Raw genomic sequence first — 17,590 nt, forward strand, 5'->3', positions numbered from 1 at the left:
TTTTGATTTAAAAACTCTGGTGAAGCATTTTCCCCCTCAAAGATACCTTGTTTAGGTCTTGAGATGTGTTTAATTACTATTTCATAAATTATAACTAGAGTTCAAATTTTAGATATAAACACTCAGGCTAGGCAGAATAATGGATTCAACAAGGGATCAAACCCATGGTAAAGAATCCCTTTAAATATTTTTAAAGTTCCTAAAATTGTCTAATTTTGGTATAATTTGGTATATTCAATAATTTCACTAATTTATGTGCATTTGTTTATGTTAATTTTAAGTTCAATTTCTGATTATTAACAATTATAAGATTCCAAACAAATTTTGTTGGATTTCAAGCGATTTTAAGCTAATTTAATATCCAGAAGTTGATGTATGTTTTTGATTAGGACTTAATTGTGAGAAAATTTCAATTGAAAATATTTCAAGCTTGAATTTCAAAATTTTATACTCAACTCTGAAAATTTCAATAAATATAACCAATCTCTTTAATTAAAGTTCATAAAAATAAGAATTTACCCTCTAAGTTATATCTCTCTGCAATCCTCTGAAATTATTTCTTCATTTAACCACACTCGTAAAATCACTTTTAGTAAAGCTATCCAACCAATTACAAAAATAGTTGTGATTCAGTTCCAGTAAATTTTTTACATTAACATTATTTCCATTGTTAATACTGTGCTTTCTCAAATTTTTTCTGAACTAATTACTTATGCCTATATTCCTGGTCAGTGAATAAACTGTTCTAATTTCAATTCTAAACAAAAGGGATATTTATATCTATAAACTGATATAAATCTCCTCTTCAATGATAAAATATTTGAACACTGCTTGTTTGAATATCTCCTTCAGTACAAGCTAGAATTCTGTTTTAACACTGTTCTTTTAGTTGTAGAACAATTATCTCTAAATATGAAAATCTTTTATTAGACAATTATAAAACAACCTATTTATATTATTTATTTAAATATCAGCAAACTTGCTTTTAATTCTGTACTTATGTCTACTTCATATATTCTATTATTTGTTGGCTTAATAACAACTATGTTAATGCAATACTTTACTAAGCAACTCTCCAAATAAGGTAGAAAAAAACAAAACTGAATCTCATAGGATTAAGTTTTGAGTAGTCTTTTGTTTGTTATCAGTAATAGCTAAAATAAAAACTATATATCCTAAATCAAACATGGTTTTATGCCAATGACTTAAAATTAATAAATTCTGATCCTAGCTGAGAATGTTACTACAAACTGATATTAACTTATCTATTGGGTTGTTTGTAAAGTAATTTTGTTATTTTTCCATGGAAAAAAAACCAATTTTCTTACAATATATAAATATTTTATTGAATTATATATATTGACCATTTTGATCAAATACCTGTTGCCATCTTTCTGGTAGTAACATGATTCTACATTCATAAAAGTTTTGATCTTTGCTTACAATAAACTGATCCAAGTGATTTTTGACATCCTCATTTGAAGTAAATGTATTAACGTTTAAAAAATTTTGTAAAGACCTGAACAAGTAATAATCCGAGGGTGCCAGATCTGGCTAATATGGTGGGTGTTGTATCACATCCTGTCTAAGCTGTAAGAGTTTCAGAAGCATTACCAAACTTGTATGAGATTTGGCATCATCATTGTGAAACACTATACTATTTTTGTTGATCAATTCTGGCCTTTTCTGTTTGATGGTATCACTCAATTGTCCATTTGATGGCAGTACACTTTCAAAACATTTATGGAATTGTCTGGTAGAAGCTCAAAAAAAAAAAATTCCCTTAAAATCCAACCAAAACAGAGCTTCTCTTTCTATAAGAACACGTGGAACCCATATATCAGAGCTTTGAAATGAAACCAAGTCGTTTCAAGTGATCATGAACAGTTCAATTTGACAAATTTAATCTCTAGCAATTTCTCATTCAGCAGTTTGTTTTAATCAATACCTTTATTTGGTCTTCATCAGTTTCAACTGGCTTTCCAGAATGTGGTGCATCTTCAATATCTAAATTGCCAGAATGAAATTTTGTAAACCAGTTTTGGCACTGTCATTCTGTCAACACATCATCTCCATATATGTCTCACAATTTTTTTCTTGCTTGAACAGTATTTCTATTTTTTTGGTAATATAAAAGTAATATGGAAAATCGAAAGCAGCATTTTTGCCATATTTGATAGGACACCAAAAAAAATTTCACAAAATGAAACAAAATTTTTTACAAATAAGCCTTAAAATGTCAGTCATCAATATATCAATATATAATAATATGGTTTTAAATTAAACTGGCAGGTAAAAATACAAATAATTCCTCTGGTGGTAAAAAAATGAAATTACTTTCCAAACAACCCAATAGTAGTGTTATTCTCTTCATAACCCAATATTTTTTCCATTTCATATAATGGCAAACAATCATGTTAATCAGATAAATGACTCAAATATAATGCTTAATATCTTAACTTTTCAAATATTGAAAAAATAGTTAAAAAGTTTGTCAATAAGGAAAGGAGTATTGTAATGTTGTAACTGATTGCTCTGTATTCAGAGCTTTATTCTTTTCAAATTTTCAGTCAGTTATTGACTATTTTCTATTCATTACTGATTATTATTACTCCCTATCTTCAAGGTTAATAATATCCTTCAGATTACTTACTCAGACTTTCTAATCTAAGAGTGATGGATAATGGTGAGCTTTCTAGATGCAGACTACATTTTTCCCACTCTAAATGTATTAAATATTTTGATCATATTTTTCAATAATTATTATTATTATGATGTACTTTACACTGATAAATTCAGTTTAATAGTTACTATTTTTGTTACTTGCAATAGTCCTTCCTAATCTTTGATTATCTAACTGTAAAAAGGTTTTTTACACTACTTTGTTCTCTGTATCAGACAGATAGAAATCATTCTCTTATTCTCTCATTTTAAATATTCTCTTATTCTCTCATTTATTCTCTGTATCAGACAGATAGAAATCATTCTCTTATTCTCTCATTTTAAAAATATTTGTTGTTTAATTTATTACTCAAATTTAATACTTATTCTCAATTTAAACACTTCTATTTTCAAATTCAATTTTACTTATTATTTTCATGCCTTATTTCTATGCCTTTTTTTGTATGGTTTTTAATGGAAGTGTTTGTTTATTTTGTTATTATAGAGGCAGTCATCTCAAATCATTCAAGACTACTTCTGTAAATATAAATAATATAAATTTTATGCTCTAATTGGTTAGAAAAAAGTTCCATTCACCAATGTTGACTATAAAAATGTAAATACAGTTTTCAACATTAAATTGTTCTACATTATATACCACATATTTTGTTTGTTTATACCATTTTGTTTGTTCATTTTGACTTCTGTATAAAGTATTGAGACTATGGGAATAGAAAAGAAGTCATTGAGAACATTATTAAAAAAAATGATATTGAAAAAACATGATTGTGCAACTGCACAAATCAATGTTTCTCAACTGATGAAAAAATATCTTTTTCAAACAAGCTTTGTAAAAAATTACGAATAACTTCCTATTTACATATAATACAGTACTGACATTTTAAAAAGATATACAAGTCTTGACATTTAACTACATTTTAAAAAAGTATTTTAACAAAGTTCAGAATTTTGATGCATATTCAGTAAATAAGTAACAACTTTGTAAAGCTAATGAAAATCTTAATTATGAACTTTTAACCAGATACTCTATACAAGTGTTATTTGTAACAGTATGTAACTTCTGGAAAACATTTGTATGTTCACATGGCAAGAAAGGAATGGGCATTACTTAGATTGCCTTTTAAGTTACTACTATAAAATCTTGCAAAATTCATTCCAACTAAATTTGGCACAGGCTTTAATTGCCAAAAATACATCAAGGAATAAATTCAAAATTTCATCATTCAGCTGACTTTAATTAAAAAATATTGTGATTGAACCAAGATTGTGAAGTCAATAGCAGAAGTAAATTCATTATAGGAGTAATAAAAGTTGACAAATGTGGGGCAAGAGTACGAATTTATACTACTCTCAACAGATGAAGCCTCATATGTTAAAGATTAGACATTCTTTAAATATTTTTTATCCAATTTGATATATCTTAGTCTTGCTAATGCACTGTATCTTGTTACTGAACAAGTTAAAACTTCATTCCTTGCCATCAATTCAATTATTTCTCATACCAAAAAAATTCCTTAAGGTTCCTCTGCACATACAATTGTATAAAGACTTCCTGCAGTTTTCCTTCCACTATAACTTGGCATTGTAGACTATGGTGTTTCATTCTAATTAACTTTTATACTTCTCAAAAGTGAAATCGCAACATCACAAAGAAATGTGCATAGCCATAGGCAAATTGCAGGACCAGTAGAGGTAACAGAAATATGCAATTAATAAAGTTTAAGTATGCATGGGGTCATATGGTATCCAGTTTCAGATTATAAAGACCAGCAGCTGGCTTGGGCCATACATGCTATCAGCAATGATTCACAGCAGCTGAACTTTCAATGAAATATAGAAAATGTCTCAGAGATAACAGCATGCTGAATATCACCAGTTAACAGCTGGAGAATGAGAGTGTATCCTGAAGCTGTTACTAAGACCTCAGTTTATCGATGCATGCAGTTGCCATATATTGGGCATGACGTGAGTATCACTCAGCAATATGCAACGTGATGGATGCAAGAACAACTGCAAACATGCCAAAGAGGAACTGGATCATGCTGGTGCATGACAGAACACACAGACTGTCAAATTCACCAAATGGCCTGTCAGGACCCATTTACCATGGCACAGGACATCCAAAAACCATCTGCCATCGTCAACCGGTGCATCTGTGTCCACACAAACCTTTTGTAACAGGATGCACGAAGTCAGGCTTCACATGCTGAAACCAGCAATGGGGGTGCCATTAACCACTCAAATAAGAGCTGCAGATCTGGTATGGTGTCATCATCATTACAATTGGGCCAGTGAATGGCATCAGGTATTGTTTACAGATGAATCCCACTTCTGTGTAGAAATAATGGCTAGGCAATATCCTGGAGAATGCTATATGCCAACCCTTTTTGCTGAGTGTCACACTGGCTCCACTCAGGGCATCATGCTTTGGGAAGTATCATGTTCGATCAGCAGACAGCCCAGGTGCACATTTCTAGTACTCTGATAGTGGACCAGTACATCACTTGAATTGTGGAGCCTGTGGTTCAGTCACTGGCAGCATTCCAACAAAAAATTTCAAACAGCACATTGCATGCTGAAATCTCACTAGCCCAAACATGGTTCACATCCTTCCCTGGCCAGCAGCCTTGCCAGATCTCTCCCTCCATTGGATACATGTGAGACCTTGTCCAAAGTGAGGTGCACCAGAGATCACTGTCATATACCGTTGATAACATGTGCACCACAGTAAACACAGCTTGGCAAGGAATACCTCAGACAACTATTAATCAATTCATTGATAATATGCCTTACTATATTGCAGCCTGTATAGCTACTCATGGAAGCTATATTTGTTACTGAATAAACAGGTATCACCTCTAACAGTCCTGCAATGTGCAAGTGGATACTTGCATTCCTTCTTGTTGTTGTGATTTCACTTTTGAGAAGTACATAAGAGTAAGGAAAAAGGATTTCAGTTGTTATAAAATCAGGGAAATTAACAAATGATTAAGTTTTGCTTTACACTTTCCTCAATTACTATGTCAGTAATCTGAAACATCAATGCCTATTGCAACTGCAAAAGAAATATTTGTAGTTCTTGAAGTAGCCAACCAACTGGTGCACATGGAAAAGAATATTTCTCACTTTTAGTTAGCAATATTAAAAATTGTAGAAACAACTGAATTAGTGATATACAATTCAACAACAATAGAGAAACAGTTTTTAATGTTAAAAGTTAAGTTGATAAAAATAAGTACTTTTGTTTTCCATAAAAACTATATTCTGATTTTAAAAAGAATGTGTGTTGTAATATAAATATGTTAAAATACAGTATTTTATGAAACTTTTATTACTGTTTGATATGATTTCAAAATCATGTGTATATTGATCATAAATAAAATCCAAAATTCACACTCTTAAAACATGTTTAGCTTACACATGCTATCCATTTAGATAAAAATGTAAATCATGGTAGAAACCTGAAATATGTACTTAAATAGATGATTCACTAATTATGCAATCTATATTTTGTATATAAAAGTATTCTTACTTTAAGTGAAGTATTTAAGATATACCAAATTTACTAAAACATTATCCTAAAAACTAAATTTTAAAAATTAATTGACAAACATTTTACTCAAAATAAAAACAAAGATGGATATTAATATATCCAATATAACAATAAGACTGGGCAAATGAACATATTAAATTAATTATTAAGTGAAGAAATAAAGAAAAATGTAAGCCATGCAAAACAAGAGTGCAAAAGTTGGGATATTTCAAGGGCAACAGGGGTGCACGTACTTGACCGCTTACTCCGTAGTGGTTCAACCTCTTCAAGGGATCCAAGATCCACACCTGTGGATGTCAAGGAACGTTGTTTGAATTGGATGAGAGGTCGATGAGAAGACCCTTTTCTTCCTATTATTTCTTTATTTTCACCTGCTAAAGGTAATGATTTAATATTCCTCTATCACATAAGTCTGAGATCATCTCGAAACTTAATTTTCAATTAGCTAAAAGTTATTTTAACATTTATAATAAAATTAAATTGATCACATTGATGATATTTTCATTATTTAATCTGAAAATACTTAATTTTCTAATTTAACTTTGTTTACATTCAAAATATTTCATTCAGTATATAATAATGTATATTTAATTCTTTCTGTTTTTATCAATTGATTATGTTAATACAAAATACTCAGTATTACAAATGATATTATTTTCCAATAAATATTTTTATTAGAAACAAAGCTATAAAAACATTCACTTCCACATTATCCATTTCAACATGTTCAGATGAACTTTTGAAATAAATTCTAAAATATGGATATCATTCTACAAAGTATGTATGCTAAAAATCTGATCTGTTGAAATTATTATTGTAAAATCTTTAAATTCAAATGCTCTTAACTTGTTTTTACAAGCATTTTTACATAGCTATTATAATTATTATATTTACAATGTTAGATTTAATGAATAGAGCACTTATAATTACTTATATAAAAACTAATTATATATAACAAAAGAATAAATTTCATTTAAATTTTATGCAAGTTTTTATCCTAGAGATCAATTTAGCAATTTCAACAGATCATCTGTCTTGTCATTTGACCTACACAAAAGTTGTATAAATTCGTTTATAAAATGCATAGTACTCCATCCAGAAAGGTCACGAAACAGTTTTTAATAAAATTTTAGAAAATATCATCAATAATACTGAATACTGTTTAATACTTCAACATAGTAAAAACTATAAGATACTTATGTAATAGAGTGCAGAATTTTTTCATATATAGAAATTGTCTTCAGTTATCATTTTTTCATAAGCTTATGTTAAAGTTTACATCAGCAAAAAAGTACAGAAGAAACATCTAATTAAAATGTTTTATCAGAAAACCAATATTAGCAAAGATTGTTACCAATTAATATTAGAACATTATATTCTAATAAGTATTAGAGATATATTTGAAACTTTAATACCAATACAGCATACCCAGCATAAAAATAAGAATTCATAAACAAATTATTCAATTTAAAATTTCAAGATTTCAAAATACTTAAAAATGTTATTTAAAAATTTTTTTTTTTGTAAAATGTTAATTTCCAAAGTTTTCATTCCAAAATTTTATAAGAATTTATTCATAGTATCAAAATTGCATTGTTTTGGAAATAGTCATTTTCTATTGATATTTTACTGTTTAGATCTATTTTTAAAACAAATACTTAATAATTTACAATATTTGGTCATGTTTTCATCTTTATATATATATTATATAATCAAGTATGTTCAAGCATTTAGCTAAAATTAATTATTTTAGCTATTATTACTAGAATTATGAATTAGTGTTTTAATTTATAATAAATTCCTCTCATACAGGTCATGAACAGGAAATTTTCTGAGAAAGCTGCTAACATTCATAATTATTTTAGAAAACAGCTGATAAATTTGCTTTAAATCATTGACTTCTTACATAAAATTGTTTGCTTTAAGTTAAACTATAGCAATAAAATTCCAGTATACTACTGATATTGAATAAATCAACAAATTTCCAACAAAATCTACATAATTACGAATGTTTTTGACCTAACTCAACAATCTTCAAGTAAATTCAACTATAACACTTAAAAATGTACAATGGCTATATATTACCAAAATTGAATGGAATAGGAAATAGGTTGGACAAATTATGCATTCCAGGATATAGAGATCCCATTAAAGATAACAGGTTGGGATTAAATTTAGAATACATCTGTGCAACATCACATTCCAGCAGGCAAGACTGAAAGACCATAAATACACATTATGGAAGAAAAGATGAATAACAGGGTTTCAAATGATAGAACTGTTCTTTTGTGTGTTTCATCCTGAGGAGAGCCTCTAAAAGATGGCCGAAAACGTTCGAGCATTAAAATTTTTTGTTCATTCAGTGCTGGAATTAGCATTTAGGTGTTAGTTGTTGTGTTTAATATATAGTTCCAGTTTACTTGTACTAGTTTTTTTGTCTAATAACAGCATCAGCAATCCATGTCATTAGACATCTGATATTCAAGTCTGGCTACAGGAAGCATAACTAATATGACCAATATATAATTTGACTGAACTACAACCTCTGAAAATATAGTAAAAGCTGTAAAATGAAAACCTGCCTAGATGGAAAAAATTATTTGAAACTGTAATTTTACCATAAACTGAAAACCTGTTGAAGAAAAATAAGAGATTTTTGGGTATGAAGAACAATTTTCACACTTTATCCACCTTAGGATAAGTTCCACTTGTAGACAAAAGTGAAATCACCTCCAAGCATAAAATTATCATCATAAAGCATGACAGATTACAGTAAAACTCCAATCTAATGTTTTCCAATAACCTGGAGAAAACATTAGATGCAAAAAAAACAATAAATAGATTTTTGCTGTTCAGATGCATAATTGCATCTAAACAGCAAAACAATAGAAAAATTTCACATAACTTTAATTTCATGTACTGTATAATGCAATGAAAACTTGCTGCAACCACTTAACAAGCAATTGTTCCATTTTGTTCATTAGTAACTTCTTTGCATTCTGGCAAGGTCTTTATATATAGTTTAGAACTTCTTTATAATAAACTACATCTAAAACAACCAAAAAATTTTAATTTCAATTTATATTATTATAAAATGATTTTCAATTGGAATATGTAATCAAAAAATTCTCCTGAGATTAAATTTTTAAATTAAATTATTGATGGCAACAAAATTATACTTTCACAAAAAGAATTTATCATAACTTTTTCACATTTTAACCTTCACACTATAATTTGACTATTGTTGACAAGACCATGTCTCATCACTAAAATTGCACTGCTGTCAATGGCTGCACACCTTAGAGGTATGAAGGAGTACAGTACATGTCAGGAGTTGCAATTTGGCACAGAGTATTTGGTGCCCAAATCATGAACACACAAAAAAAAACAGACTTGTAGGTAGTCAGGAGACTGAGAACCAGGCCAAAATAAAATACAAATCTTGCACTCGTGACTGTTTCTACAAACAGGCACGAGTGCAAGATTTGCGCATGAGTTGCTCGCACTCTCCGAGACATAGTCTCGTCCCAAGAATGGCTTCACTGTTTTACTTGTTTCTAAATAAAGGAACCTAAAGTTCCTTTATTTAGAAACAAGTAAATATTTAATACACAAAAATTGTTGAAAATAATTGCAGTCAACTCACATTAATACAAATTACTAGGAAAACAGTTAGTTTGCTTTATTGAAAATTCATATTAATGATTTTCAGGATAAAGGTTGTATGATTTAGAGAGGTAAAGCTTAATAGGTGATTGAAATCTCTTAAATTATAGTATTTTGAATTAATATACTAAATAAAGCTATATTAATCTGTTTTTGTAAATAAATTTAATTTTATGTTCTAAATGATTTGCAAGTTAAACAAAATGAGGAGGAGATGGTATTTGCCATTTAAGTATGGAGCAGTATATGTGTTAAACAAAAAAAGCTAAAAGAAATCTGCAATTTTTTCTGTTAAAGATTTTTATGAAAAGTAGAAAATATTTTTGGTGCCAAAAGAGTAAAAATGGAGCCAAACCTGACATCACTGTATGAATCCCCAATACATAAACCAGCATGTGTTTGCATGGAACTGCATCCATTTAAAGGGGTGGGCATCTTTAAACTTTAACCCCTACTTTCTAAGTACAATAGAATGGTTCACTAAAACCATGTTTGAATCACTCCACAATCAGAATTAAAACAGTTTTTGCTTACTAAAAGAAGAAAATCTATTCTATTCAAAATGAAACATTTATTACAATTCACATCAAAAAGTATAAAAAGCAACCATTATTGAAAATAGGGTTATTTCTGGGAGTTGAGAAAGTAATTTACAGTTTAATTTAACAGATTCTAGTAAAATTTCTCTCTTTACTATATGAAACTTTACTACATGAAAATTAACATTTTTCAGGGTAATGGCAAAATTTACACACAAGAATTTATTTCATTGATGTTTATTTTAAGGAAATTTTATTGTATTTATTAAAATTATTTTTACACAGCTACAATTCTTCAATTCAGCTAATTATTTTTAAGAACGGATAAACTAAATACAAGCTGTCTTTAACAGTTCTAGATGTTCAGCTAATAGACCAATAGCATTTAAGAAGTTAATAATGTAAAAGACAGTGCATTATATCTGAACACTTGATGTTTTGTTCATATGATCCTAAAATGAGCTTGAGTATTTCTCATTTCCCCCAAGATTTTTAAATATAACTCCTGAAGAAAGAAAAGAAAATCTAAACTTAACTTCATACTTAAATATTTTTATCACTATATACATCATAATACACATTCAAATGTTGAATTTTGTAGTAGTAAGATATAATCATGATTAAATGTTATCACTCTTGAAAATTATGATTCATATTTATTTCAGACCACTGTTCATATAAATTGTTTAATCCTTCCATTTAATTAATATTCATTCAAATCAGCCAAGGCATGGTTTATTAAAAACAATAAGGCCTAACTACAAATAATTAAGAGAACAATTTTATCATATAAAATACAGTGGCCCCTCATTATATCACGAATTCAGATATATCACACATTTTTTTTGGTCCCCAAATTTTAAAAGCACTTTACTCAATAAATTTTAAATTACCAATTGCTATTAAATTTCTTCTTACAACAAAATATGATATTTTATTCTTATCATTGTCCTTGAAACTATCAATGCATGTGATAAACAATAAATTCATCAAAATATAAATAAGCAAAACAAGTAGACAGATCAGTATCATTTAAGTTTCCTTTTGATATTAAAACTTGTTTTATTTATTGGTTTTAAATACTGTAACCTCATTTACAAGTTTCTGTGAAATTTTGTAATCTTTTCCTTACATATTTCACAGAAATGGGTAATGAAAAGTTTTTTTTTTCTGAATGGAAAGTTCTAAAATTTTTATACAGTATAAATTATCTTAAAAGCAAATAAAGTAACTACTGTTTATAATTTTATAAGTTTTGATATTCTATGTTCAATGTTTATTTTTTAAATTTTCAATTACTGTATTTATAATTTTTATTTAAAAATATAAATTATGTGAATTTTTAATAAGCGATTTATTATGAAATACAGTACTGTATAATAAAATTCCAAATGATAGTTTGTTTTTATATTGATAGTACTGTATTTGTCTTTAAATGTCATTATTAAAGAAACAATAATGATAATGAGAATTCATGGTATCGATGTTTATGTAGACATCATTTAATACAATATAGCCACAAATAAAATTCAGTATTGCAAAACTAATCTTATTTTACAGCAGAAACACTTGTTGATGAAAGAATATAGGATAGAGATTCCATAGCAAGTATAATCTGTTTAATACAAGCCCAGAATTTTTAGTACTAGGTTATATCACACCACCAGATACACTGCACTTTTTCTTTGTCTCCCAACAAGCACAATGTAATGAGGGGCTATTGTACATAGAATATACCAGTGATTTTCAAACAATGTGCTGCAAAAGACAACTAAATTTACAAACATTACAAAAGTATATTTTAAAAATAAAAAGAAACCAATTTGCATAAACTAATAGCTAGGTTAGGCTTATAGAATAACAGTTATTATAGTACACAGCTGTTCTTAACTTAAATATTTTAATATGTATTTTTAAAATTTTGTATACAAAGTGCATCAGAAAAGTTTTTCATGTTTTACAGGATTGATGTGAGCCGAAAGTTTGAAAACCACTGGAATACAATATAATAAGAAAGAAACTAGTAAAAGCAAAGAAATAATCTTATAAAATATTTAACTTAATAAAATCAAATTTATAATAAATTAACAGATTAAAAATTATCTTTGATTTTTTTTATTCCTGACATCAGTTTGCATTATTTCCAATGAATTATAAATAATTATTCTAAATAAATTAATCTGTTTTTGTAAATAAATTTAATTTTATGTTCTAAATGATTTGCAAGTTAAACAAAATGAGGAGGAGATGGTATTTGCCATTCAAGTATGGAGCAGTATATGTGTGGTTAAACAAAAAAAGCTAAAAGAAATCTGCAATTTTTTCTGTTAAAGATTTTTATGAAAAGTAGAAAATATTTTTGGTGCCAAAAGAGTAAAAATGGAGCCAAACCTGACATCACTGTATGAATCCCCAATACATAAACCAGCATGTGTTTGCATGGAACTGCATCCATTTAAAGGGGTGGGCATCTTTAAACTTTAACCCCTACTTTCTAAGTACAATAGAATGGTTCACTAAAACCATGTTTGAATCACTCCACAATCAGAATTAAAACAGTTTTTGCTTACTAAAAGAAGAAAATCTATTCTATTCAAAATGAAACATTTATTACAATTCACATCAAAAAGTATAAAAAGCAACCATTATTGAAAATAGGGTTATTTCTGGGAGTTGAGAAAGTAATTTACAGTTTAATTTAACAGATTCTAGTAAAATTTCTCTCTTTACTATATGAAACTTTACTACATGAAAATTAACATTTTTCAGGGTAATGGCAAAATTTACACACAAGAATTTATTTCATTGATGTTTATTTTAAGGAAATTTTATTGTATTTATTAAAATTATTTTTACACAGCTACAATTCTTCAATTCAGCTAATTATTTTTAAGAACGGATAAACTAAATACAAGCTGTCTTTAACAGTTCTAGATGTTCAGCTAATAGACCAATAGCATTTAAGAAGTTAATAATGTAAAAGACAGTGCATTATATCTGAACACTTGATGTTTTGTTCATATGATCCTAAAATGAGCTTGAGTATTTCTCATTTCCCCCAAGATTTTTAAATATAACTCCTGAAGAAAGAAAAGAAAATCTAAACTTAACTTCATACTTAAATATTTTTATCACTATATACATCATAATACACATTCAAATGTTGAATTTTGTAGTAGTAAGATATAATCATGATTAAATGTTATCACTCTTGAAAATTATGATTCATATTTATTTCAGACCACTGTTCATATAAATTGTTTAATCCTTCCATTTAATTAATATTCATTCAAATCAGCCAAGGCATGGTTTATTAAAAACAATAAGGCCTAACTACAAATAATTAAGAGAACAATTTTATCATATAAAATACAGTGGCCCCTCATTATATCACGAATTCAGATATATCACACATTTTTTTTGGTCCCCAAATTTTAAAATCACTTTACTCAATAAATTTTAAATTACCAATTGCTATTAAATTTCTTCTTACAACAAAATATGATATTTTATTCTTATCATTGTCCTTGAAACTATCAATGCATGTGATAAACAATAAATTCATCAAAATATAAATAAGCAAAACAAGTAGACAGATCAGTATCATTTAAGTTTCCTTTTGATATTAAAACTTGTTTTATTTATTGGTTTTAAATACTGTAACCTCATTTACAAGTTTCTGTGAAATTTTGTAATCTTTTCCTTACATATTTCACAGAAATGGGTAATGAAAAGTTTTTTTTTTCTGAATGGAAAGTTCTAAAATTTTTATACAGTATAAATTATCTTAAAAGCAAATAAAGTAACTACTGTTTATAATTTTATAAGTTTTGATATTCTATGTTCAATGTTTATTTTTTAAATTTTCAATTACTGTATTTATAATTTTTATTTAAAAATATAAATTATGTGAATTTTTAATAAGCGATTTATTATGAAATACAGTACTGTATAATAAAATTCCAAATGATAGTTTGTTTTTATATTGATAGTACTGTATTTGTCTTTAAATGTCATTATTAAAGAAACAATAATGATAATGAGAATTCATGGTATCGATGTTTATGTAGACATCATTTAATACAATATAGCCACAAATAAAATTCAGTATTGCAAAACTAATCTTATTTTACAGCAGAAACACTTGTTGATGAAAGAATATAGGATAGAAATTCCATAGCAAGNATAAATTTAAAATCAAATTATTTACTACCGTCTTTGAAATTCTAATTTTCACTTTAAACAGCAAAAAATTAATATAAATGCTGTATATTTTTCTCTCTTATTAAAAAATTTGTCAAATGTTAAGAAAAATCTGGAGAACTAATTATACTTTATTTTCATTTTTATTGAAATGAATATAATATAGAATAAATTTTTGTTGTTTAAATTTAATGTTTGGCAATCATATTCAAAGTTCTAACATCAATGGGTATTAACTGTAAACAAACTATTCATTAAATATTAAAATTAAGTTTTTAAATCAGATTTACAAATTATATATATAATGTTTTTTATGTAATTTGAAATTTCATTTTAAATAATCAAATTTAATCTGTTTTTATTTTACTTTCCCAATTTCTTATCTAAAATTTTCAGTTTTACTTCATATTTTAATGGAAAAATAATTTTTTTATAAACAAGATGCATGTTTATTTTGAAACTCCAAGATACTCAGAAGATTTTAATAAAAACAAAACAAATATTCTTTGAAAACCTAATGAAGTTTTTGAAAAACTTTCCCAATTTCTTATCTAAAATTTTCAGTTTTACTTCATATTTTAATGGAAAAATAATTTTTTTATAAACAAGATGCATGTTTATTTTGAAACTCCAAGATACTCAGAAGATTTTAATAAAAACAAAACAAATATTCTTTGAAAACCTAATTAATATATATATATCCCCCACTTAAACATCAATCTGTTCCCAAAAAACAGTTCTGCAGGAAGAAACTAGCTAGTAGCCTATTTTTCAATACAGATAGCCCTCAGTTTACACCGGTTCAATTTACACCAATTCACAATAACGCCACTGCACAATTCGCGATTTTGCTGTGTAATTCCCCAGTTTTCCCTATGCCAGACTGATTTTCGTTTCAGTGTTGACGTATTTACCAAGCCGCGATGTTGTACATTCGTTAAAACAAAGATTTTTATTGAATATATTTATTTTTTCTGTTTAATATTATTGGGTATTTATACATTTGCATTAAATTAATATTAAAATACTAAACGTTTAGGTACCCACGAGTCAAGTTATCAAACTTAATAGTCCAATAAATGGCATCTGAATCCATAGCGTCATTGAATTTAACGTACCCTTTCAAGTATGGAAAGTTTGATGAAATTTTTCAGTTAGACAATGATTGGGAGCGAAATGCGAATGTACAAAAGGAGCATCGTCGCATCCATTTAACCATATTCCGAAATTCTCAATGAAAGAAAACAAAAATGTAAATAATTAAAGATGAATACTTTTTCCGAAAAATGTAAGAGATCAGAAACTAAAATTTTTAATAAAAACATTTAACTTTATTTTATGATAAAATACATTTTAAAAATTAAATTTATTTGTACTTTGTATTATATTGTATTAAACAAAATTATTTGCATATTTTTCACTTATGTGGAACCTAACCCTATACCTCAGTGTAAATATGGGTTCGTTTTACGCCGATTCGATTTGCGCCGGCTTTTGTAGGAACGGAACTGTGGCATAAACCGAGGGCTATCTGTATTTAAAATGGGAGAACTTAAGATGCATTATAATGTAAATCCAAAAACTCTGACCAATTTTTAAAATATAACTAAAACAATAAAAACAAACAAGCTTATAAGTTACAAACTATCACATTAGGATATAAAACTTTTATTAATTAACCATAAAGTGTTGTATTAAACAACTATCAATATATTAACTATTTGGTATATAGTTGTTTTATATGCACTAGCAAGTTAAATGTAATGTTTGTACATGCATATTGAAGTTATATAATGGCAAATAATACATAACAGAAATATTCATTTAAAAAAATTGAAAATGATAATTTACAATGAATAAAGAATTAAAAAAAACAGATACAATATACAATTGATAGATAGTCAAAAAAAGGTCAACGTCAAATGTATATTGTGCGTGTTTTTCAATATCATGTCGTCAGTGTTTATTATTGTTAACTATCTGTCTCTAGTTGGAATATTAAAAAAGGATCTGAACTGACCCAGAATTACTTGTATGGTCAAGATTGTTTTAATAAATTTCTTAAATGAATATTGGCCAAAAATGCATCAAGATACACGTTCCATGAAGTTTAGCAACTAAAATCTAATATTTTCCTGGTAGAAGTAGAACATCATTTTAAGTGGGATGATGTTGAGATGCCTGTATTTAAAAATTTTTGGAAAAAATGATCTTGAAAACAACCTTTGTAAACTACTCAATCTAAATATCAATTAATTGATAAAATCATTTGTATTATTCAAAATTTATGTTAATTCAAAAAACAGCAAGAAGTGACTTAAAATTGAAATTCAAATAAAATTTTTACAAGTACTTATAGTAATTCTACATTTTCAAAATAAGGAATTTTAATTTAATTTAAGCATTATTCCAAATAGATCTGACTTGTAAACTGAAAATGGCAAAGATTGAACTCTCTTGGTTTAGATATAGTGTAATGATTACCTTAATTTTAATTTATCATAGTACTGAAAAATATTAAGTGTCTTATTACTGATCTAATAATAATCAATAAAAAGTACAGTAGAACCTCGATTATCCGACTCCCGATTAACCGCCACCTCGGTTAACCAACCGTCCTAGTCGGCAAATTTCAAATGTCCGCTAGTGATGTGGTGCTACAATATTTGGCTATGTCTCGGCTACTTTAATATTATTTTTACGTGTTTCAGCTGGCAACACTCATTTGACCATGAAAGGGAGCCAGTATTTAAACGAGGCTTAATTTTCTAATTTTTAACGATACAATAGCGACGATTATTATTTTAAAAAATTTTTGTTAGGCTTAACATCGATGAAAATTCAACGCGAAGTAGGTTAATAGCGATATACTAATATACTAATTACATGGGATATAATAATATACTACACTAATAATGGATTTTTTCATACTTTTCGGTTATCCGAC

The 17,590-nt window shown here is 27.5% G+C and overlaps 1 protein-coding gene across 1 annotated transcript in view; it reads right to left on the minus strand.

The window, feature by feature from the left end:
• Positions 1 to 6,358: 6,358 nt before the first annotated feature.
• The window catches only part of LOC111631867 (Niemann-Pick C1 protein-like), a 57,037-nt gene continuing 45,805 nt past the window's right edge, over positions 6,359 to 17,590 (minus strand). The window contains exon 5 of the mRNA XM_023376204.1: positions 6,359 to 6,609. Within this exon, the coding sequence (XP_023231972.1) occupies positions 6,374 to 6,609 (236 nt within the window). The 3' untranslated portion in view covers positions 6,359 to 6,373. The remainder of the gene's footprint in view (positions 6,610 to 17,590) is intronic.

The sequence above is a fragment of the Centruroides sculpturatus genome, unplaced genomic scaffold (assembly GCF_000671375.1).
Source record: "Centruroides sculpturatus isolate CEXI.00-Female unplaced genomic scaffold, Cexi_2.0 scaffold788, whole genome shotgun sequence".
Taxonomy (NCBI): Eukaryota; Metazoa; Arthropoda; class Arachnida; order Scorpiones; family Buthidae; genus Centruroides; species Centruroides sculpturatus.